This window comes from Anopheles marshallii, chromosome 2 (assembly GCF_943734725.1).
Source record: "Anopheles marshallii chromosome 2, idAnoMarsDA_429_01, whole genome shotgun sequence".
NCBI classification, from domain to species: domain Eukaryota; kingdom Metazoa; phylum Arthropoda; class Insecta; order Diptera; family Culicidae; genus Anopheles; species Anopheles marshallii.
Window position 1 is genome coordinate 39,212,192 of NC_071326.1, and position 24,559 is coordinate 39,236,750.

Consider the following 24,559-nt stretch of genomic DNA (forward strand, 5'->3'; position numbering starts at 1 on the left):
CGCGACTTCTTTGACAGGATCGCTTGGGGTTTTCTTACTTCTTCTTCGTCTAGTGTCCAGACCACTTTTGCGACCAACCCTGTCATCGAAAAACAAACGAAATTAATGACCCTCGTTATCTCATCATACCCACGGTTCATCAATTAAAACTTACATGCTTTTCATGTTCCCACGGTGGTCGCAGTTCTGCTGTTCCCACCATATCGTTGGATGGTGTGAATGGATACTGCATGAAGTTCATGTTAGGTTGATTGGGTCCACTGGGTCCAGATCCACCAATGTTGCCATGATAATCCATTTGAAGTTGCTGCACGGGTAAGAACATGGACAGTATAGTATAACATTATTCATTTACCAATAATTGAAATATATTTAATTTTAATATAATTTTCGTATCTGCTCACTACCTACCTGGAAATGATCCGGTATATGAATATCATCCATGTACTGTCTGTTCATTCCTGCCGGTGTGAGCCAGGGCAGAGGTGGTTGCTGCTGATGCTGCTGTTGCGACCCACCCAGACCTACACCGCTACCCATGAACTGATTTTTGTCTATACCCATCCACGGTTGGTTGCCGGACGCAGCAGCTGCAGCTGCTATTGCTGCCGGTGACGCTCCACCATTCATTATGTCCGGCCCATCTAGCCCGACGTATGTCGTTACCATGGCAGTATTGTACATGTTTCCAGCATTGTTTCCTCCACCAGAACCTCCACCACTTCCACTGCCCACAAGACCAACGTTACCGTTTCCGCCATATTTCCAGGCCCGTTCAGTACCGATGGCGCGAGGTAGCTTCCGAGCATCGTCCATCATGGACTGCTGTTGCTGCTGGTGCTGCGCAACGAGCCCACCAACACCACCGTTAATGGTGTGTTGCGCATTGTTGTTGTTTGGCGATATGTTGGGCGACCCGGTAGCATTAAGTGTCATTGCGAGCCCATTTTCCATGCCCATCAAATTGTCACGTTGTAGGTGACCCAGATCAGACGAGAACCAATTATTGCCACCGCTTGTTGCACCTCGATGATGCATACCACCAACCGGTGGAGGACCACTATTGCTGCCTCCTGTTCCACCACCACTACCGTGTTGCTGTTGATTGTTGGGACGACCCGGTGCAAGGCTGTAGGATGACATGGAAGGATACTTTCCCCCGCCCATGCCAATCGGTGGTGGCGCATGGAACATTCCAGATCCTCCACCACCACCTCCACCACCACCACCGCTAGCATTATTACCTCCGTAAGGCTGATGATTGTTTGAAAGGCTCATCTTGCCCGGTTGATGCTGCGCCTGTGGCAAGACTGATGGACCAATTCCGCCGGAGAAAGATGATGCCTTCGGATTGAGACGGGAAATGGGCGGCAGGCCTGCACTACCGTTTCCTCCAAGACCAAGATGTGGTTGGTAGGAGGATTGTAGCGAATCGGGAGGCCCACCACCACCAGCTCCAGAGTTTTCAAACAACAGTGGCGGAGGTCGAGAACTTCCTACGGGCGGTTGCTGTGGTGTTAAACCGGTAGAATGCTCACGGCCACCAGCATTTCCACCACTCAAATAATCCGGTGGTCCATTACCACCTCCCAAATGGCGCATATGCGAGGACAGGTTCATCATGGAACGCAGCATGCCCAACCCACCGCCTGGAGCTCCATTGCCTTGCCCACCGTTACCAGTACCACCACCATGCATCGATGGTGGAGGAGGAGTCGGTTTCATACCGACATTCGGTGGCTCGTTCGACGACTGATAGGAGGATGGATGGTGTTGATGTTGGCCACCACCTGAGTTGGATGACGGTACGGACGATGATGCGGAGGATGCTGAATGTCCTCCACCTACCATGTTCACAACACCTGAGTCCCGGGAAGTTGGAGTTTGTTGCTGTTGTGAACCGGCGGTTCCACTGCCCAAACCAGCGAGCGGTGATGTGCTATTGCTACCGCTGTTCGCTCCACCCAGTATATGACCGAGTCCCAATGACTGTTGCTGGTGCGAGTGAGGTTGTTGGGACTGATGGTGTAGATTTAAATGTCCCCCATTGGCCTGCTGCTGTTGCTGTAATGTTTGGTGCATGGGAGGTTGCTGCTGATGTTGATGTGGATGCGATGACATGCTAGATGATGGTGGAGTTGTAGCATTACTTGAGGCTTTGGAGCTAACTGGCGAAGAAATAGCATTTCCACGGTACCCCGGAGCCTTCGATGCGTCGACCTGCAAATAGAGCAAATAAATATATAAATTTACAATCGTCCCATTTTGATGCTATACGTTTTACATACCTGTAGCGTTGGTGGGTTCTCCATGAACGTTGCCAAAACACCACTACCAGCACCACCCACACCACTCGCATGCTGCTGATGATGTTGCTGATGATGATGCGGCGGAACATTCGCGTGAGACAAATGATGTTGCTGCTGATGGTGGTGTCCACCGTACAGAGGAGGTTTTCCTACGTCACCTACATTATTACCGCTGCCGGTTCCTCCAACACCCCATTGACTGTTAGTGAACGGATCATTGAACAACGAATATACGTTTGATGGTGGAGGTGATGGCGCCAGCTGCTGCTGTTGATGCGTTCCGATAGGTTGCATCTTTGAGTGTAGCTGACCACCGATTGTGGGTGAGGTGGTTGAGGTTTGCTGTTGCAGCAGGGGCGACGGTGTAGTGACGCTACGACTGCCGATGGGACCAGTCACTGACGATAAGGAAGTCGTTGTACCGGATGATGAAACGGTCGACGCGGAACCGACGGAGGTTGATGCGGACGACGTCGATGTTGGTTGACCGATTGGCGTAATCGATCGACCACTTCCTGGTGCAGCCAGGGGATTCGCTGTGTTCGGTACGCTGATGGGTGGCAAAGGCGGCAGAGCTGATGCCTCAACAATCGTTGGACCTGGGAGGCTTGTTGCAATGGGAGGTATAAACGAGGATATCTTCTGATGTCCAGCCCCTCCATTCCCAATGCTTCCAACACCAGTTGACTGATGTGCATTCGATGAAATCATGTGTGAACCGATCGGAGACACTCCAACACCAACTGTGTTGGCATTGCTACCAAATGGTGCTGGTAGCCCGGATCCACCACTTTTAGCAGGAGATTCCTGCACTTGTGCTGGAGCGCGACCTCCGATAACTCCAACCGATTGATGGTGCTGCTGCTGCTGTCCTTGTTGTGCCATGGCTGAGGAATTTCCCGAACCACTACCAGCGGAACCGACATTGCCGAACGACTTCTTCTCTGAAATTCCACCGTCTGAAGCTACCAACTTGGCGAAAGATCCTACCATGCGTGTGGTCGCACCGGTAGTGTTCCCGCTAACATTCGTACCACCTGGTTGTGGTACTGAGCTAGAAGCAATTGGTGCTTTGATGTTGTTTTTCGATTTGATCGATTGCATGCCCACACTGCCGAACGGTGCCGTTGCATTTCCACTGGATGGACCACTCGTAGCTAAGCCTGGGTGATGAGGCGGTCCCTTTGATGTGGTAGACGATTGTTGTTGTGATGCTTGTGAGATCGGCTGTTGCCGTTTCGAATCCTTCCCCGGCCCGGTCGAAGCCGCAACGGCATATGGCACGCTGCCGCTATTAATAGTGACATTATTACTGCTGGCTGCCGACAGCACACGGGTCGACTGTTGTTGCGGCGAAACTGTAACTGCCGATGATAGGAACAGATTCTTGGTAGTTGACGTCCGTGTAATGCTTGAGTTTGACGGCATCGAACCTTGGGTGGACGGAGTTTTAGCATTACCCACGGCCGTAGCACTGGTTGCTGTTGGGGCGATAGCACTAGTAACAATGTTGGCAGCATTTGCGTTACTAGACTTGTTCGAAGCACCGAACACATTCTTTCCACCTTTGACAGAGCCTGTCGTGTTATTGTTAGTACCAGCGGCTGCAGCGGCTGCGGCGGCGGCAGCTGCTGCTGCAGCAGCAGCTGCTGCCACACCACCCGATGCCACGATGGCTGACATGGTCGGAGCAGCACCATTCGTAGGAATAATGGCCGCAGGCACAATGACTGGTGACTGTTGTGCCGGCGTTCCAGCGGACGACACTATTCCTCCCGTTGATACTGAATTTTGGCCGACCGATGACCCACCACCAGTAGCTAATGTCGAAGAAGAGCCATAGCTTTTTTGCGTTGAGTTGCTACTGCTAGCGTTGTGTTTTGGCAACATTAACAGTATATCCACATCGGGATCCTTAATGAGGGTAACGATTAGTGAGTGCGCTTGCTTGGTTGCTTCCTGCGATCCCTTGATAGTAATCGATCTGTCGCCCTGGCTTTTGCCTTGCTTTTCAACCTCAATATGGGCTCCGGTTGCGGCACGGATTGCATTGATGTTACTGCCAGCTCGTCCTATTACGCGCGAGATAGCATGCACCGGTACCTGCACTTTGCGGCATTCCATTGGCGATGAAGAAGACCCACTACCACCGCCGCCACCACCACCACCAGAACCACTACCACTGTTGCTTCCGGTGCCGCTGCTACCTGCACTACTGCCGCTACCGCTCTGTTGTACCGAGCTCTTACGTACTACCTCCTTCCAGCCTTCCTCACGTTTGACACCCATCGAATTAGTCTGTGATCCGTTTGCATTCTGCTGCTGTGACACAGACGGCATTCCACCAGACATTGACTGTTGCTTCATCGGACTAGCTGAGGACATCTTACCATGATGACCGTGATCCTCACTATTTGCAGTGTTGTAAAACGTTTTGTTGCCATGCGTTTTCTTCCCACCAGCACTGGCCGTGTTGTAGAAATTGTTACCACCGCTTGGTACCAGTTCATCGTTTTGCTCCGAGGTGTGCCGGTTACCCGAACCAAACACAATAATCGATTTACGATTTCCCGACAAACTGTTTTGTTGCGATTGATGCATTGCGCCGCTGTTCGTACCGTTGTTACCTGTTGGCTGACCTTGCTGCTGATGATGATCGTTAGTGGAGGATTTTTTGCTTTCGTTCTTCGTGGTCATTGACAGTCCACCCGAGCGATCGTGATCTTTCGGTGCGACGTTTTCCTTCTCTAGCGTTTTTTCACGCTTTTCTCTGCCGCCACCATATTGTTGCTGCTGCTGTTCTTTCTCCTGTTGCTGCTGTCGACGATTCTTTTCTTTTGAGTTTTTATCCTGCACCACAGTATTACCATTCGACGTCGATGCAGAACCACTCTCTGGGCTTTTCGATTGGCGATTGTTGCTGCTTTGTTGATTTTGCGCATTGTTAGACGACTTACCACCACTGGATGCATTTGCGACAGCGGCCGCTTTTGCTGCTCTTGCTGCACCGGCTGCATTCGTGGAAGCAATCGTACCGCGAGCCGTTTGAGCCTGCAGTTGCTGTTGTTGCTGCTGCTGCTTTCTCTTCTTGTTGTTTTTCTTCTGCTCTAGGGCGCTACTATTGGACGTGGACTTCACTTCCGAGCTGGAACATGAGCCCAAACTGTTGGCATCGATACCGGAATCACCTTCCTCCTGTACCTGATATGGTATCGACATAGGCCGATACTGATACAGCTGACCATTAGCATTCTGCTGCTGTTGCCGCTGATTGCTATTAGAGGAAGATGACGACGCAGATTGATTGGACTCCTTTCCCTTTTCACGTTCCACATCCTTATGCTTATCCTTTTCCTTTTCCTTTTGTTTTCCTTTTCCTTCTTTCTCTTTCTCGCGATGATTTTGCTGCGACTTGCTATGAAGCTGTACAGACGAGTGGTTCGAGTTGCGATTCTTATTCTTATTACCAATAGAGGACTGTTGGGTCATGGCCGCGGAAAGAAGCAATTCGTCCTCGTCATGCTCACTGTCAACATCCTCCTCCTCCTCTTCCTCTTCTTTCTCATCTTCCACTTCCTCCTCCTCGTCTTCGTCATCGTTTCCTTCCCCGGCAGCACCTTCTTCGCCCATCTCCAGCTTACGCTGCTGCTCACGCTTTTCCGCCCGGCGTCGCTTCTTTCTTTCACGACGCTTCGCAGCAGCCGCTTTGCGGCTTTCCTCCAGCGATCGTTCGAGATCAAGCTCCTTCAGCAGAATTGATGCATTAATGTTTGCCTTTGTAGCCTGCTGATCCTTTGCAGCACGAATAACTTTTACACAGTCGTGACACTTTTCCAAGAGTTCCTGTTCGTTGATCGTATTGATGTAACGAGTCATCTCCTGATCCGACGGAAACTGTGTCACCTGACCGACCATCCATTTTACGACCTTCGTGTGGCCCTTGCGGAAAGCAGCCATTAAGCAGGAAACTTTCCTATTATCTTGCGAATCAATATCTCCGCCGGCGCTGCATAGTAGTTCCACTACACCCAGATGTCCTCCGTTTGCCGCCAGCCAGAGCGGTGAATTGCCTTTCTTATTTTTCACCTCCACCAGCGCACCACGGGAAAGCAACAGCTCAACGAACTTCAGATGGCCTTTGTCGGCTGCAATGGTAAGCGCCGTATCACGAGACGATGGAACGGGGGCAGCATTAACGTCCGCTCCTTTATCCAACAACACGCGACCCACATCGATGTATCCACCCGATGCCGCCTCCATGAGTGGGGTAAGGCCCGTCTTTGCACGATGCTCTACGTTGGCCTTACGATCTAAAAGCAGGCTGACCACTTCGTGCCGACCTTGGAAGCAAGCCAATGTTAGCGCCGTATTGCGGTTTGTTTCAATCTGTGCGTTTATATCGGAGCCCATGTCCAGCAGAAGTTTAACAGCGGCAACATGTCCATTCATTGCGGCAAGCATAAGCGGAGAAATTCCTAGTTTGCTACCAGTGCGTGAGTTTATCTCTGCTCCGTGCTGTAATAACAATTTGATGATGTTCACGTAGCCACCGCTAGCTGCTAAACTGAGTGGCGTGTAGTCGGACACATTGCGATGCTCTCGGTTGGCATTCATGCTGAGCAATAGCTCAACTACCTCGTACCGGCCACCAGAGCAGGCTAACGAAAGTGGGGTGTCCTTTGTTCGTTCTGATTGTGCCTCAATTTCGGCACCATTTCGAAGTAGTGTATCCACCACTTTTTCGTGACCAGCCGTAGCTGCCAATATCAACGGAGTGAAACCTTTCTTATCCTTGTGCTCAATATTTGCACCACGGGTAATCAACAGATCCACCATTTCATCATGACCGCCGGCACAGGCAAGCGTTAACGCAGTATCATGATTTGAATCGGTTTCGGAATCCACGTCAATCGTTCGCTCCGATGCCACTGTGCCGCCCTGCGGTGGCATCATACCACTTCCTGCGTGGAACGGTTGAACGGCCCCACCTGGCGGTGGTATGTCCATTGCTCCGCCCACCGATCGTGCACTGCCGTTAGTACTATCGTACTGATAGTTTTGAATTTGACCACCTGCTCCTGCACTCTGTTGACCAGCGGGCGCTTGCCGAACTGCTGGCACAGCGAGACGATTCTTTTCTTTACGATTTTTCTCTCCCTTCTTTCCACCACCAGCAGCTCCTCCCAATTTTCCACTGCCAGGAACATTCGCATTGGCTGGCTGATTGTTGTCCATCAAAGCAAAGTGCTGCGTCCTTACGAGCGGTGACATTTCCTCCTCACTTCGGGCGGATGTGACATGCTGTTGTTGTTGTTGGGGTGTTTGTGTAGAAACCTGCATTTGGGCGTGCTGCAAACAATGTTGTTGAGACTGCTGTTGTTGCCCTTGGGTCTGCAAGTGCTGCAACTGCTGCCCCTGGGCCTGGGACTGCAGATGCTGCATTTGCTGCCGTTGTTGTTGTTGATGTTGCTGCAAAGCTACCGAACCGGAATGACCGGCAGTCATACCTTGCGCGTGCAGTTGTTGTTGTAGCTGAGCGTGCTGGATTGCAGCGGCAGCTGCTGCAGCCGCTGCATGCGGTTGCATTGCGGCTATATTACACTGCTGCTGTTGTTGCTGACCAGCCGCCTGCTGTAATGAAAGTGACTGTTGTTGATTCTGTGACTGCTGTTGGGCATTATTGCCCATTATGTTCATGTGATCATGTTGCTGATCTTGTGTCATTTGCTGCTGTTGCTGCTGTTGAGATTGCATGGTAGGCAGTTGGAATAGCAAATGCACTTGCGAAGCTTTATCTGCATCGACATTAAACACAAGCTTTGGATGCTGTCCTTGGGTACCACTGGTTGTGGCTGGCGGATGATGTAATACAGTCCCGGAGGCTTGTGCGGAGGCGAGTGAAACAGATGCCTGAAACGATTGAACAACAAACAAATAATCATTTCTAGACCAAAATTTTCGTCGTTTTATTTTTCTTTTACATACCTGATGAATTTGATTAAGCAACTGGATCGATGTCATTGAAAATTGTTGTGGATCCAACGCCAGCAATTGCCCAGCAGCTTGAGCGGTGCGATAAGCAAACGTCGGATCGCTAAGAGTCACCATACCACTTCCGTCCTCTTCTACCGGTGACGATGTACCGGACGTAAGTTGATTCTGGTTACCCGCCCAACGTGTCTTGCAGAACGAGTTTAAGCCTATCAGATTTGCGTACATATCCATATCCTGGCAACCGAAATTCGCAGCCATATCCTGTGTATTTGGGAAACATCGTCAGATTTATGTTATACTTTTTTGCTAGGCGTACTTCTTAATACTCACGTGCAATGCCATTGGAATTTCGGGACATCCGTTAAGCACGTGGATCACATCGTCAATACTATCCACCCATTCGTAGTTGTATGTCGATTCTCGTGAGCCGTGTGCCTGTGTGACTGATCCGTCCTCGCCATGATATTGTTCAAGGGTTTCATCATTCATCAGTGCAGGATACATGCCACCCACACATTCGGTGATGCCATCTGCATCAGATTCCTCGATGTTAAACATTGGCAGATGTTCCTCGCCTTCTTCCGCATACTGATGACTAGTAGAGTCGCCCAGTTTGATGGGCTGTAATGTAGAATGTGTAATAACATCATTAAAACATTCATCTCGCTTTTTTCCAATGTTCGCTGCTGTTCGCTTCTTTTTCCAATGCAATGCTGCTGCACATTTCTAGATCATACTTACATTGCTACCGCTCTTATGCTGAATAATGTTTTGCATATGCTGATGTACTTGCACAAATTCTTGCGCAGGCAGCATGTCGGAACCGCTGAAACTGCACAGAATGCGCGAAAGCTCCGGATACTCGATATCTGCGTGAGTAAGAAAACGAAATAACAATAAATTACAAAACGTTCCAACATTCTAAACACCATTGAACGCAAATAGTCCGGGTGGCAGGACTAATGTGCATGTCCGTGGGTGACAAATAGGGAAGGGTGACGGGGGGCGGGGAAGTGGTAGACAATTCGTATCAAGCGCTGCACGCGTACTATTGTCCTTTCCACCCACTGGTGTTCGGTACACTACCGGCATTGTTTATCATCGCTGGCGGGGGTGAGGCAGGAGGTTCCAAGTTCGACCCTGGGCAGCTGCTCAGCGGTGGCGTTTCCGAGGGCGATTTGGCAGTATCACCGAACAAGCGATGCGCGATCTTGAGCATCAGCTTACGATCGACCATCGCAAAAAGGTTGAACTGGTTGTCCGGATCGATGCTAGACACGGTTCCACCGTTCCCACCACTGGTACCTCCTTCGTCTTCACCATTGGTATTACCTGCACCGGTTCCGCCTTCTCCTCCTTCGGCAGTGTTGTTATTTGCGCTTGTGGTAGTGCTGCTGTCGCTGCTACTAGCACTGCTGTTGCTGCTACTGATGCTACCACTGCTAATGGTACTTCCTTCGCCATCGCCACCAATACCGGCTTCCCCAGATGGAACACTGCTGCTGTCGCTAGTGGTGCTCGTTGTGTTGGTTGTTGAGTTGCTGTTACTAGCTGCCGAGCTGCTGTTCACGTTACCCGATGAGCCACTTTCTCCTGTGCTACTGCTGCTACTGGTGCTGCTGGCACTGTCACTACTACCCTCCACATTCGAGGTGTGTCCGGAAGTACCGGAAGCAATGACATTTGTCTCTTTGTCCGGCGTTCCTCGAACCAATGACGATGCTGCGACCAGTTGCTCCGTCGAACAACCTTCAGCGACATCGTGCTTGACACTTGATGCACGCTTCGCTGTAGTGCTAGTGATGACTGTCGGCTGAGCTGACGACGTAGGAACAATACTGCTGTCTTGTTTCACATCGGCAGCAGTTGACGATGATTCGGCTTCATTTACATGACCAAAATCATTCTTCTTCACCTCCTTTCCTGCATCCGTGAATGATTTCTTATCAGATGATTTACCACTGGGCGGTATTGGTGCCGTTTGCATCGTGGATGGTGTCGTTACGGGTGATTGTGACTGCAGATTCAAGTTCGCCATCGATTGCTGCAACAATTGCACATTCTGGTCGGAACTTGGAATCACAGACTAAAATAAAAAAAAAAAAAAACATGAATAAGTAGAAGAGATGTTAACATCAAATATGAAATTAAACTCAAAACATAAACCAGACTAACCAAGTTGTTATAAATTGACACCATCGGATTTTGTTGCAGGACACCGCTAGCAGCATTCCCGCTACCACCGGTTCCAGCACTATTACTCGTCAAAGGCCAGAAGGATTGTTGCTGCTGCTGCTGTACTGAAGCCGTAGCGGTTGCAACTGCTGCAGCAGCTGCTGCTGCTGCCGCGGCAGCAGTTTTTCGATTATTCTTGGCATCTTTTTTGGACACGGGCTTCACCTTTGGACGATCGCTGATGGCAGTGCTTTGGGACACTTCCGAAGGGGCAGTCAAGGTTGTGCCACTGCTGGTGCTGTTGTTGCCGGTAGCCTGACTAACGCTAGTGCCGCCTGCAACGACAGAGGTACCACCAGCGGCATTGGCAGCTATTGTTGCTAGCTGAAGATGTTGCTGTTGCGACTGGGGCAAGTTGTTCTGCAAGTTGGCAAGGTATGATTCCGTGTGCGGTAAAAGTGTAGGTGGCGGACCTTTCGCATCACTGATGAATTGTATTTTCGCTTTCTGTGAAGTAAACACAATTAGCAAAATAATAAATTATTAACCTTATCATCGCGTACAGTTATGTACTTTAGCGTATTGCACTTATCACGTATCCGTTTTCTTAATTTGCTCGAATAAAAAAAGACTACAACAACAAAAGCACTAGAAACAATAATTACCTTCTGGAACTGGATTTCACTCATCTGTTTCTGATACTGCTCGTAGTCAGATCGCATTGCAACGTTGCTGACGCGCGGAGGAGGCTGCTGTTGCAGCGACGAAACGTTCTTCATTCCAACACTGCAGCTCCCATTATTATCCTCGCCAATGGGATCGCTGCGAACCTGCTGTGCCTCGGAACTGGTTAGATTTGCCTCGAATGGCGAAGGCAGTGCTACTGTTGGTTGCTGTTGCTTCTTGCGCAGCAGACTACGCTGTTGCTTATTACCTCCTGCGCCAGTTGTATTGTTGTTACCTACCACCGTTGCCATCTGCTGCTGTTGTTGCAAATGTTGCTGCTGTTGTTGTGTAACGACATTATTACCTTGTAGAATAATTGACTGGGTCGCTTGCAACTGTTGCGCCTGCTGTTGATGTTGGTGCAGATATTGTATCAGCTGTTGTTGAGCGACCGTGGCTTGATCTTGCTGCTGCTGTTGACCGGAAATTGGCGGTGTTGTCGAAGATCCTGCCGACCCAGCCGGTCCGCTGGTCATGCGGCGAACACGGGGACGTAAACCGATCGCCAAACCTTCGAGGAAGGTATCTTTCAGCGAAGGGTCTTGTATTTCTAAAAGATGATGTGCCAATACGGATGTATCGTTGCCGCTACTATCCAGTAGCATGTTCGCCTGGTTTATAAGCTGATGACTGTTAGCAAGCAGCTGTTGATGTTGCTGTAATTGTTGATTCTGCTGCAGCTGAGCTTGCTGCTGAGACTGCTGTTGTTGCGGTGGACCTTGAGTTTGCAGTTGCTGTTGCTGTTCCAGCATATCTTTGCTTGGCAGTTGGAAAATCTGTTTGTTACTGACGCGAATCGCTTCGGGAACTTCGCGCAATCCGGGTGGACCCGCCAACAACTGCTGCTGCTGCTGTTGAGCCTGCTGTAGTTGTTGCTGATGGTGCTGGTGTTGCTGATGGTTTTGCGTGATAATGAGCTGCTGAGCTTGTTGGTGTTGCTGTTGTAATTGTTGCTGGTGGGCTTGCTGCTGCTGGAGCTGCTGCATTTGTCCACTGCTAAGCATATTCTGCTGCTGAGCGGCATTCGCGTTCATCAGTGAGTGCGGAAAGTCCAGCAGTAGCTGCACAACACCGATGTGGCCACCCTTGGCTGCCTCAATCAGCATCGTACTGCTGTCCTTCAGACGGTGGAAGGGATCTGCACCGTTCTTCAGCAACAGCTCCACAACATTCTGGTGACCACCAGTGCAAGCAAGCGAGAGCGGAGTGTGATCATTGTTCGTCGTGTGCCGATTAACGTCGGCACCTCGTTCGATCAGAAACTTCACTATACACCAATGACCGGCGCGGCATGCTTTCATGAGCGGAGTGCGACCACCCTCTGATTCATGCTCTAGCTCAGCTCCATAGTTCAACAAGATATCCGCTACCTCGGTATGACCGTTTTCGCATGCGTACGTCAACGCAGTATCACCCGTCTGCGTCTGTGCGTGTACATTTGCACCATGCTGAAGCAGAAAACGCACCAGATCGATATGACCCTCCTGGGCAGCTTCCATAAGTGGCGTTGACGCACCGAGCTCAATATCGGCACCATTCTTAATGAGATATTCGGCCACCTCGATGAATCCACCACAACACGCAAGCGTAAGTGCCGTTTCCTGAGTTTCTTCAGTTTGAGCATTGATCTGCGCATCTGTTAATGTTAGATAATTGACAATAGGAAGGATCAGTTAAGAGAAGATTTCCGATAATTGACAAATAATAAACATATCGTCTAAAAACATGTTCGCTCACTTCGTTCTACAGTTGGTAAACATAATTATAGCACAAGCGAATAGAACCAAAAGCTCTACATAACATAATTAATCTAACATACAATCTATTGTAAACTTACTCTGCTGTAGCAACAGTGCCACCATCTCCTCGTGGCCTTCCCGTGCAGCTTCCATCAGCGGGGTATAACCTTCATCGTTCACCTCCTCAATGTTAGCTCCGCGATCGATCAACAGCATCGCCAGATCAACATGCCCTCCGCATGCTGCTAGGGTGAGCGGGGATTCAAATGAGTCAGTTGGCATATTCACTTGTGCTCCTGAATCCAGTAGCAGCCGGGCCACTTCTACATGCCCATCCATGGACGCTTCCATTAGAGCTGTATGCATTTCATCGGTCTTATGCTCCTGGTCAGCGCCAGCTTCCAACAGATAGCGAACCATATCTAGATGGCCCTTATAGCAGGCTAACGTCAGGGCACTCTCCTTAAACTCATTCGAGTGCGTATTGATGCCGGCTCCATGCTCCAACAGAATCTATCAACAGAAACATATTGTAAGTTGATTACTATATATTTACGTCGTTTCTTTGGCAAGCAAAAAAGCTAAAAATGAGTGAAGAAAATGTCGCATTATGTTTCGCTGTAAGTGTAATCCATCAGATAAGATCAAATAAAATTCATTACTCAGTAGCAAAAGCACGGAACTCCAACTTTACACAAAAGAGACACATTCTCGCTAATCTGGACGACCTTAGAATCAGTAACGAATAGACTCAATAATAACGATCAAATCAATGACTAATATGTCTCTAGTATATCGTAGCAAAGCTGAGAGCAAGTACCATTGTACAATGTTTGAGTTCTGTTCTCGGGTTTAATCATGTGGAAGATTGTAACGTAGAATGATTCGATGGCAAAAACACATTTCGAACATAACCTAATAGTGTGTACCTTGGCAACCCCGACATGTCCAGCAGAGGCAGCTTCCATTAGTGGAGTGTGACCATTTTCGTTGTGGTCCTCCACCTTAGCACCATGATCCAACAGTAACTTAACTGCCTTCTCATGACCTCCAGCGCAGGCGTACATAAGCGGCGTGTTACCGGTGGAAGATTGCGCATTCACGTCCGCGCCGTGCTTGAACAACAGTTCAATTATCTCTACATGTCCGGCCGACGCAGCTTCCATCAGTGGTGTACAATCGTTCTTTTGGCCACGATCGTCGACCTGTGCGGACATTGCTAGCAGTACCTGGCGGAATAGAAATGAAACAATACAAGCAAAAGGATTACATTAAAAACAGTTTAGAATATTTTTTTTAATGACACCTTCCAGATGTCATACATACCTGAGCCAACTCGTAATAGCCTGCGGAACATGCCAACGACAACAATGAATCGCCCTCTTCGGTGGCTTCGTTCAACGAATTTCCTTCGACGAGCAACCGCCGCACTGTATTTACATCATTATCAGTGCAAGCCGCAATCAGCGAACGTGATAGCAAACTGTAAGAGAAAAATAGAAACGATAAAAACTAATACCTTTTCGCATTTAGAATGTTCATCACTTACTTCTTATCCCTTGGACTGCCATCGCTAGATTTCATTCGCGTTAATGCGTGCGCTGCCTCGTCTAAAATGGTTAGGACAAAATTGCATTAATACACAAGCTCTTGCTCGAAAAAGTATTCGCAATGGGTAGAACCATCGCTTACCTCGCTCATGATCGGTATCATCATCGTTCTCTAAGAGAAATTTTCCGGGTACCGTACTATGAACCATATCATCATCGTCGTCCTCATCGTCTTCTATTGTCGGCCGAGTAGCAGGGAAACAAAACAGAGGAGGAAAGCAATTGACGTTATTGTAAATGTCAAACAGTGGTCACACAAACTTGTTGTGCGGGGAGAGAATATGCGTACCATCAGAATCTTCATTATCGTCGGCATCGTTGTCGCAACTGTCCGACTCATCCATGTCGACGTCATTCTCACAGCTGTCGGAACATTCCGTTTCCGGAATTTCAATCGACTGCTGATCTAACGCAAAATCGTCAACCTGTAGCAACAAACAAATGAAGAAGATCACAACATTAACAAAAAAGCGAACATCATAGAATCTAATATGCGTGTGAAATAATATATGTTAACATTAAAAAAACAAAATGTGGCAAATTCATAATAGGCCACTCCTTTCTTCTTGCAAGCTTTGTTTCACACTGGCCTTTTTCTTTCCCTATAACATTACAACAGGTCGCTTCTTATAATGCACTTTTATAGTAAAAAATGAAAAAAATCAATAAAGGTAAAAACAATTTATATGAAGCACCTTTGGTATGGTATTTGTACTTTAAAGTTAATGTAAATATAGAATAGAATTGCCGACCTACTTTAACAGCAGAAAAAGTTATGTACATAGATTATTCCTTTCTACAAAATAGGTTCCGGAATTCGGTTACACTTGTGTTGGCAAATAAAAACTAAATAAATGTAAACTCCCATCAAATAATCCCGTAAACAATAGAATTTGATAAAACGTATTGTCCTGTTTTGCTGGTTGAAGCATCTAAAGGCTTGAGATCGGCTGGATGTTGTTGTTGATTGTGTGAGTGGTTTTATAATTGCACTGACAAACGACAAACGGTTGGTAATAAGAAATCACATGAATGAATTATTACTAAACTAAACTTTTTAAATAGAATAACAATAATAACATTTTTTAAAGTTAATAACATAGCGCTTCAAAAGTTTTTCTTGCGGTTAAAGAAAAAGAAAAATATAGCGAACCAACTTGTTCGATTCGATAATAAAAATAATTGTTTTCAAAAATCTTAATACGACAAAAACAGGTGTTACATAATATTAAACAATGTGTTAAGAATATTATTTTATAATTTTGGTTTTAAATTTATAATTACACAATGTTCAATAAAAGAAACATAAAGAACAGAACAGAATAACGTAAAATCATGCCTGTAAAAAACAAAAACATAACGTGAAGCCAGGGAAATGAAATGCGCACACAAACACTCACGCAAACACACACATGGAATGCGCAGGCCTCTCGGGGCAGGGTGGAGACCGCTTTCAACACAAGCAACGACACTTACCAGCAGATCTGGCCTTAGACATAGGCAAGCCAGCAAAATCTAGTAGGGTAAAAAATAAAACAATAAAAATGGCACAAAATAACGTATAATGAAGGGTGGAGCAAAGCTAAACAGAGTTTAACATTTAAGTTTCGGTTTCAAACAAACGTCAACTCATCTCACAAAACAAAACTAAAGGATTGCGGAGGGTTTTCTCGATTGAAGAGATACATTTGTAACATGTTAATAGACAATTAAGATTTTTTCTTTACAATTCGATGCTTGTGCTAGATAAAATCTAGATAGGAAATTTCTATTTGAAGCTATATTCATGTTTGATGAGTGATCTCATCTCATGAGTGAATTAATAATTGAGAGGCATATTTAGTTTCAAAAACTCAAACTCTGTGAATAAACGATAAGAGTGATCAAATATAATTTAATAACGCTATTGCCATTGCTATTACATTGCCTAAAAGGTTTGTATTCAACGTATAATGTCTTTCTTACTTAAAAAAAGGCATTCAGAAAGCAAAGGACCTGTGTACACTAAATAGACAATAGACTCCGAAAACGACCTGATGGATGATCAGTGGACATCAGTGGAATTAAAATCAAAATCGATATATTTTTGCTTAATATGCGACAAATTGTTTGTCTGTATTATGTTGAAACGTGAAAATCCGACAAAGTTTTGAAACAAACAAAATACCATATTTTCGGACCATTCTTTTCTTTTAAAATGAAAAAAAAATCCGGACTGAAGGGGCAAAGGAGACAAAAAATCTGTTAAGGTAAAAAATCCTTGAACGGCGGACTAAATTGGACGCATTGTTTTTGGGGAGTTATAATAATTATCAAAATTTTGGAAATATGGCCCAAAGGCATGAGATGATGATCGTGTTTTAAGTTTAGAGTCTTTGCTGTGGGAGCATTTCAGCGACACAGCTTCACATTTTGTTCGGTAACTTTAGAATAGAGTGTTTTCATGAATTTCGTGTGAGGTGAGGTCCAACAGATTAATTTTGTTTGCCTATTTTTGTCGTATTTTGTCTCAAGCAAACACATATAGTGCATTCAATGATAATAATAAACTGTCGTTATTTAATCATGTTTCGATCATACGTTGTTCCTAGTAATTGCTTCAAATTCACAAATTGTTGATTGAAAAAACCATCTTTGCTACTAACTATAAGTACAGCTCTTGCGAAACCCGTGCAGGCGAGGCAAGTACATTGACCTCCACACATTCGAGGTTGTAAAAGATTTTTAATGGAACGTCTGAGTATGGGTGGTTTGGTTAGGCTCTATCTGATATTTGCTACTGCCACTGTGTTGTGTGTGCAACAATTTGCATCGATTGTTGTAACGCTGCTTAAAAAGAATCGACCAAAAATGCACACAACAGAGTACACCGAGGCGCGTCGGTAGAACTGGCAACATCCAATCCCATTTGCATCGTTCTTCCGCACACCTCAAACCTAACCCAAACATGGCTAATGCCGGAACGTCCATAGTATTTTGACTAATTTTAATCAATTAATGGTCTGGTCACTGGACTGCTTTGAATTGCTCACAGATGGAATTATCTACGACCTCCAACGTATTAAGCATTCACATTTTTCCTTCGCTACAACTTCAAATTATTGTTGGTACAGGTATATGGGTAGGTGTTTTGGTAATACAGTCTTCGGAATGCAAATCGCCTTCATTCATTGTTCCCTTGTTCCTTAGTTCTTTCTCCATAAGATGTTCCAATATTGGGAATATAGAAACATATAGAAGGTTAACACGATCTTGGGACGCTTTGCTCGGTATTTCAGGCATTAGATGCCCGATTACCACTTCCCCAGAACCGTCCTTAACTTTGACTTGAATCGATTCGCCAACTGAACATGAGTAGTTCCAACACGCTGAACGATGGGGGAGAATTAATACCCTCCGTTGTCAAAGCGCCCGGTTTTTTGAGGGCCTCAGGTCACTAACACACACATACACTTTGCGCGGTCCCAATTATCATCTACTTCCGGATCATAGGGTACAGCACCAAACCACTACACCAACAAAGAGCACCAAGAGGTACACAATTTTCCTGTTTACTCCTGAACCGTGGTGCGTTTTCATCATACATGCAAATATTCGTTTGCCCCATGTGACAACCGCACGGTCAATTCAAATCCTTCCGCCTTAGCGACGTGGGTTCGACTAGTTCCCTTCTTCTTTTTGATATTTTCAATGTATTTAATTAGCATTATTATCAGAAGTTCAATTCATTGCACGTATATATTGCCAACAAAAATACGTTGAATTGAAACTGTGCTATAAATAATTCTTTAAATAAAAGAAATTCATTATGCACTAGTGATCACAAAATTGATCTGCTCAACAAATAGCATAAGAATAATGTGCGCACAGTGACTGTGCTGTCAACGCCCAGGTCTCGTTTGAACGACCGTTGAGTAAATGTGTCTGGTAAGCACAACTGACCACGGACTGCGCTAACATGTTAATGTGCTGTTTTTTCCTAACGGACTTTGGATGAACGGCGTAACCGCCGCTGATTCGTATCTATGCCGGAGAGCCAGCAAAAAAAAACCCAACACTTAGGTCCCATGCGTGCCTCTTGGAATTGATGACCTTATCACTCATCAATGTAGTCTCGGTACTAAAAGATATGCGAACCATGGCGGAGACCGATACTGACGGCGCGAGTTAATTCCTAACACACCACACAGCGCCATCTATTGGATGGTATTGGATATGAAATTAATGTCACCTGCATAGGTGATGCCGTGAAAAGATTACGTGCTTCTGTGCAGAATGTTGGATCTGCGGATTTGAATGATTTTAGAAATATTGCCGAGTATTAGCTGCAACGCCGCAGAAAACCACTATCCTAGGTGTACGCTGAGACACAATAAGCAGAATGATAAGATTTTACATTGTAACTCATCGTACATAATGCTAATTCTCGGCAAGGAAATTCAATTTAAAAAAAGGTTCCTTTACAAGTGTGAAATGTGTTATCCTTTGAATGATGAAACAACCTGACACAATGATATCAATCCATTTGAACTTAACGATTTTACAATACGTGCAAATGTTTTGGAACAGAATCAATTTCTGCGAAACCAAATGTTGCAACAAAACATTTCGCCATGAAAAAATGCATTTCACATTAAAAAAAAACGCAGTAGAGAGAAATCGATCGCGCTTAGGAGGAGATCCGTGTGTCCGGCATGAGGGAAACGGGAAAACAAATGACGGGAATGCTGTAGTGTGAGCGAGATAGCGAACAGACGGTGTGATTGTGTTGTACGGGCGAAGGCTAAACCCGTGTGGTGCCTGCCATACACATCGTGAGAAAAAAAACACGAAATACTGCAAAGAAACGTCGTCTTCGTCGCCGTTTCGAGCGCCGACGGCTTCAAATGGTACAGGAGAAGTGACGGCACCGGACGGAAGAGCGCTTTCACCAACACACACACAAACACACGTTTATATATGGTACACTCGTATGCGCCCACCTATACTCATCGTTTGCCGCATCGGCTGCGGCTTTGCGGAATGTGAAACGCATACTACTACGCGCGTGTACGCCGCCAAACACACACATCCACACTTCCATTGCTCTCTTTTATTGGTTAAGTTATAGTTTAAGTTCTGTTGCGAGATTTTTTGTCCAGCGGATGTTAAAATAGCAATTAAGAACGTAATGTTTCGTAGCCAGCATTTCGAAATTCTTATGAAGATTTAATTCTTTTAAATCGTTTTAATCGCTCTAAATATAGGGCAGGCTACACACAGCGTAGTAGGAACAAGGTCTTCCCATCCATCAGTGTTAATGGCGTATTTCGCCATTAATCATTCCAAGTAAATGTCCAAAGGGTCTTCGGAATTGAATATTGTACAATGCTTAATCAATTAATATACGACATCCTTGTTCTACCGTCCAAATAGGTGTTGTTTCAATGGTTTGAACAGTCATGCAGCACTTTCACGTTTTCTCCTTCTTCACGTACGGTTGTGCACTATTAACACAACTACCAACACGCACACACACACCCGTTCCATTGCCGGGGACCGCTCATCGATGTAGTGGTAGCACCTTTGGTACTTGCCCATAGCACTACCGTCAAAGTAACGTCATGTCATGCCTCCCTTTCCGACTCTTTTTTCTTTTTTTTGCAATCCATCAATTTCCCTATGCCTTCTTCAGGAATCGATGCACACGATGCATTTCGAGAATCACGTAACCTTTTTGTTTTACGACGAGAAGAACAATATATTCGGCAAAATAGACATTGCATTGGCACATCGAAAGTCACGACGAGATCGATTGTAATTCGCACAGCCTTTTTCTTTATGGTCCCCCGTAACAAACACTGAACACTGTCCCTAACAAGTTCCCAAAAAAATTCACGGTTCAGTTGATCGAGGGAAGAGAACACACAGCAATACGGGACAAAAAAAATCGCTAATATTCCGCATACACATATACACACACGCGCTTACACTTGCGAAAACTATTCTTCTCTTTTTTTGGTACTGTGCAGCATATTGCTGCTGATCCCAACCATACATGACCAGTGTGTTAGTGTGGGATGAACTTTTTTCCGTTTCGTCTTCAATTTTAAAAACTCCTCCCATCTATCCAAGCACACAAATCCTTCCAATCATGCGGGAAGGATTTTACTACATTGAACGCACGGTTCGAGACACCTTTTTCCCACTTCTCCAGGAAATTGCTGATTTAGCACACACGACACTATATTTAGTTGACACTTACACGCATTCTGGCCTCCTCCAACACACGCTGATGGTCGTTGGGCAAACTTTGCTCCGGTTGCCCATCAATCACTTCCCCCCCTTCGACCGGAGGAGCACAATCTTTTAACCTTTTCATCGCGTCTTCCACATGCATGCTCGACAACATGCTTTCATCACACATTCTGCTGCTACTTCGATCATCATCAGCATCTTCCGCTGCAGTCGAATGGACGACGTACCACACCATATACGCGGACACACACACCCAAACGCATGCACGCACGCACTACGTGGTTTGCGACTGCTGCTACTACACGCGATAGAACTTCAACTATAGAGAAACTCCGCAGAGACTAAAAAAGTCCCGCGAGACTAAAAAATTCTGTCCTCACTAGTTTCTGACACCTTTTGAAGGAACGAACACGGTCGCGCGACTGTTCCCTTTTCTGCTGGCTAGCTGGTGCTGTTACCCGCGACACACACACACTCATACGCTACATCTTCATCTGCCACTGTGTTGGTGATGCTTTGCCTGGTTGCCGATCGCACATACACACATGCGACAAAACACAGCTGCCATTACGCACACTTCATTCGCTATATACACACACAACTATGCCCGTCAATTGCTGCCCGTTTTACCAGCACAGCTCTTTGGGGGCGATGTCGAACCTGACGAGGGATGAACGATGAAGGACCACGATTGCTCAAATAAGCGCGATCGTTTTCCCTTCCCTAAAAAACCGGGCATGCTGTCGTTTCTTTTGTATGAAATAGAACTGCCACACATTTGCTGCAAAAACACAGATATCGGAAGACAACCAATTGCTGGTTACGGAGAAAAAAAAACGCATGGTCTGCTCGATTGCCGGATGACAGACTCGTGATTAGGTTAGGGTTGTGTGTTCTGTTCGGAACAGAGGGTTTCGTATCGTAAAGAGAAAATCTTTAACCACGATTCGTATGGATTTAGACATAATTACGTGACTTGGGGCTCTTTGTTTCTTAGATTTAAAATAATCATGAACGATTTGTCTTCGATTGAACATGTCGGAAGATAACGAGGAAGGAAGAAAACAATGTGGAATCTTGCCGAAACAGGGGAGGCATTTTTGGTCGATTTTACGAAGGCCTAAGTTGACTGGCAATATAATCCGGCCTTGGGTTTAAAAGCGCCTCTGTACAGAGCACATAATAGAGAATGCACTTTTACAGATGCAGACCAAACGCTGCGGCACAATTATGTTTTTTTGGCAGTGCTTTTGTTTCCTTTTTCATCGTTAAGAGCACGCCCTTCAACATGCTTTTGCCTACGCCAGCTGCTTTGTATACGCATTTTCAAATGACAGTGTTGGGAGAACAATTTCCATTACTGGAAATTCGCAGTTCTGTGTGGCACACTTCCGCTATTAGTGTTTAAAGAGATAAACTTTTGTTTTTACATCAATCGAAAATATGTATCTGGCGTAACGTATATCTATGAATAGGGACATCAAATGGATATTGACAAAAAAAGTTTCTAACAAGTCTATTACTCCTTCATGTAACGAATAAACAAAGGAAAAAATGCATTCGGAACGTTAAGAATCGTAAATAAAAAAGGTTATCTAACGGCAATGGGGATTATTGCTAAATAGATAAGCTTATAATCGCATGACGCCTTAGGTATACATTTGTGGAAGTACAAACATAGGTACTTTCTTCTTTGGTTGAAAAAGGAATATAAACATAAAACTTAAAAAAAGAGATCGAATATAAAAGGGGTTAAGTAAGGCAAGTGGGGTGGCCCGGTGGTATATTGGTAGCGGCGCCGATCTTCACACGACAGGGCCGCTCCAAAATCCCATCCGGACCAATCTTCCGTACGTCGCACCGTCTATCTGGCTATGGGTACATAAAGTCAAAGGCAAAATAGAAATGGAAGGCTTAGACGTCTTTAAGTTGTTGTTCTGATAAAGAAGAGGAAGTAAGACAAACAGATGAATGTCCCATCTGTTGTAATCAGCCAGTTGAACCTGCGTAATGATGGTAAACATGTGTAGCAATCAAAAAGATGAGAAATTTACCTCCGACACCGATTCCTCTTCCGACTCTGACGAGTCCGAAACGCGAGGCTGTATCTCGGAGAAGGTTTCGGTATCCGACTTGGTCGGAGACGAGCTATTGCTGGTCGCTGATGGTTTACTGTTGATATTAGCAGCGCTCTGGCCGGGCACACCGGTAGTCGGCTTCGACGCACCAGCGGTACTTCCGGTTGCTCCCGCTGCGGCGGTCTTGCAATCATCGTCGCCGTTGGTACCGTTTGCTTGCTTACCGGCACTGCTACCATCACCAGCAGCTCCTGGGGCGCTCGTTGCATTGGCACCCACGAGCACGGTCGATGGCGCAGAAGGCTTTGTCGCTGTTGTGCAATTCTTCGGCGTAGACATTGTTTTACCATTATTTTTAGAATTGGCTTTACAAATGACGCTGCCAGGCAGCTGGGTTCGAATCGGCTCGACCCCGACAAGCGTTACTGTGTCGGCTGCAGCAAAAGCGAGCCTGCTCCTTAGCTCTCCAGCTGCAGCTTCTTCAGCTTTCGCTCTTAATGACGATGGATGCGCCGCTGTTCTTACGACCGAATCCGCTCCGTCACCAGCATCCTGTCCTGCGTGCAAGGCCGATGATGATGACGATGACGGCAAAAATGTCGTAGAAGTGGTGGCCGTACCAGCAACAACGTCGACGATGGTAGTAGCAGCAGCACTGTTTCCACTGCTTGTTACTCCACTATTACCACTATTGCCGATACCACCACTACTGTTGCTGCTACTACCACCACCGATTGTGCTGCTGTTGCTGTTCCTATTGTTCTCGGATGTCGATGACGAAGTGCTGGCTGCTCCTGTTTCTGCTACTTTGCTCTGGGAAGTTGCTACTGATGCCGTTGCCTCTTCTCCTTCCGTTGATGTTGACGAGGATGAAGACAACGAACACGACGAAGACGATGGTGAAGGTTGCTGCTGCTGCAGCTGCGATTTCAACGAAGTCTGCTGATTCACTGATTTAACAATTTTCTCCCGGTTTTTCACTCCGGATTGTTCAGCATTCTGCATTTTTCGCTATGCGTCCAATGTACTAGGCGCATTTACCATGCGTTTGTCACACTTTCGCTACGTTTACAGTCACTTTTTATTGAATAAATTCGCTTTTTCATACGGAGCTTCCGTGCCTGCGACCGCCTGTAGAATTTTTCGCCATATTTTATTTTCTCCTCCCGCTTTCTCCTACTAGCACTGCCCCGTTCTGCTCGAAACTGCTCGAAAATTGAGGTTTTTTGTCGCAAATCTGCTCGAAAGCCATTACTGTTTGACAGTTAATTCGCCCGTAAATGGCTCGTCACATCCGGAGCGAAGATCATGCGGTGAGAGTAGCAAATTTGTCCAGGAAACTTTTTTGCAAGCAAGGATGTTTCTGCGCTGGAAATAAATCGAACGTTCCAGAGGGCGGTTGAAATGGTATTTACTATTGGTGATTATTATAAAGATAGAGCCCGAAGCAACACTTTTACTCGTCAACTAAACACTCGAGATAATTTGAGACATTTTGTACAATAGCTGCTGTACAAGGTAGCCTCCCAAATGCTGGCGAACGAATGGTTTGAAATTTGAATTTTTTTTGGATATCAAATAACTTGCAACTTTGCGTACCTTTACAATGTATCTGAAGCATATTTGGCGATTCCATCATGAATGCTGATACATGAAGTTGTACTGCAAATTTAAAAAATCAATCGTAAAAT

General features: G+C 46.1%; 1 protein-coding gene across 1 annotated transcript; it reads right to left on the bottom strand.

The window, feature by feature from the left end:
- Positions 1 to 49: 49 nt before the first annotated feature.
- Positions 50 to 23,873, bottom strand: LOC128719543 (ankyrin repeat and KH domain-containing protein mask). The gene is made up of 19 exons (XM_053813170.1): positions 22,845 to 23,873; positions 16,030 to 16,068; positions 14,843 to 14,978; positions 14,636 to 14,728; positions 14,493 to 14,553; positions 14,270 to 14,426; positions 13,873 to 14,172; positions 13,042 to 13,456; positions 11,144 to 12,840; positions 10,479 to 10,985; positions 9,985 to 10,389; positions 9,390 to 9,942; positions 9,045 to 9,172; positions 8,634 to 8,924; positions 8,295 to 8,564; positions 2,289 to 8,219; positions 412 to 2,220; positions 155 to 307; positions 50 to 79 (listed from the first exon to the last, which is right to left on the bottom strand). The coding sequence occupies exons 1-19, from the start codon at positions 23,871 to 23,873 to the stop codon at positions 50 to 52; spliced, it is 14,004 nt and encodes a 4,667-aa protein (XP_053669145.1).
- Between the last annotated feature and the right edge of the window lie 686 nt (positions 23,874 to 24,559).

What these genes read in the sequence shown, in the direction of transcription:
- LOC128719543 (XM_053813170.1), bottom strand. Translation starts at nt 23,873, where the DNA reads ATGCAGAATGCTGAACAATCCGGAGTGAAAAACCGGGAGAAAATTGTT. An exon ending in CGCCGGACAAAGAGACAAAT is followed by an intron (nt 9,943 to 9,984) that starts GTCATTGCTTCC and finishes TCGAATGTGGAG; the next exon opens with GGTAGTAGTGACAGTGCCAG. An exon ending in TGCTTAATCAAATTCATCAG is followed by an intron (nt 8,220 to 8,294) that starts GTATGTAAAAGA and finishes CAATCGTTTCAG; the next exon opens with GCATCTGTTTCACTCGCCTC.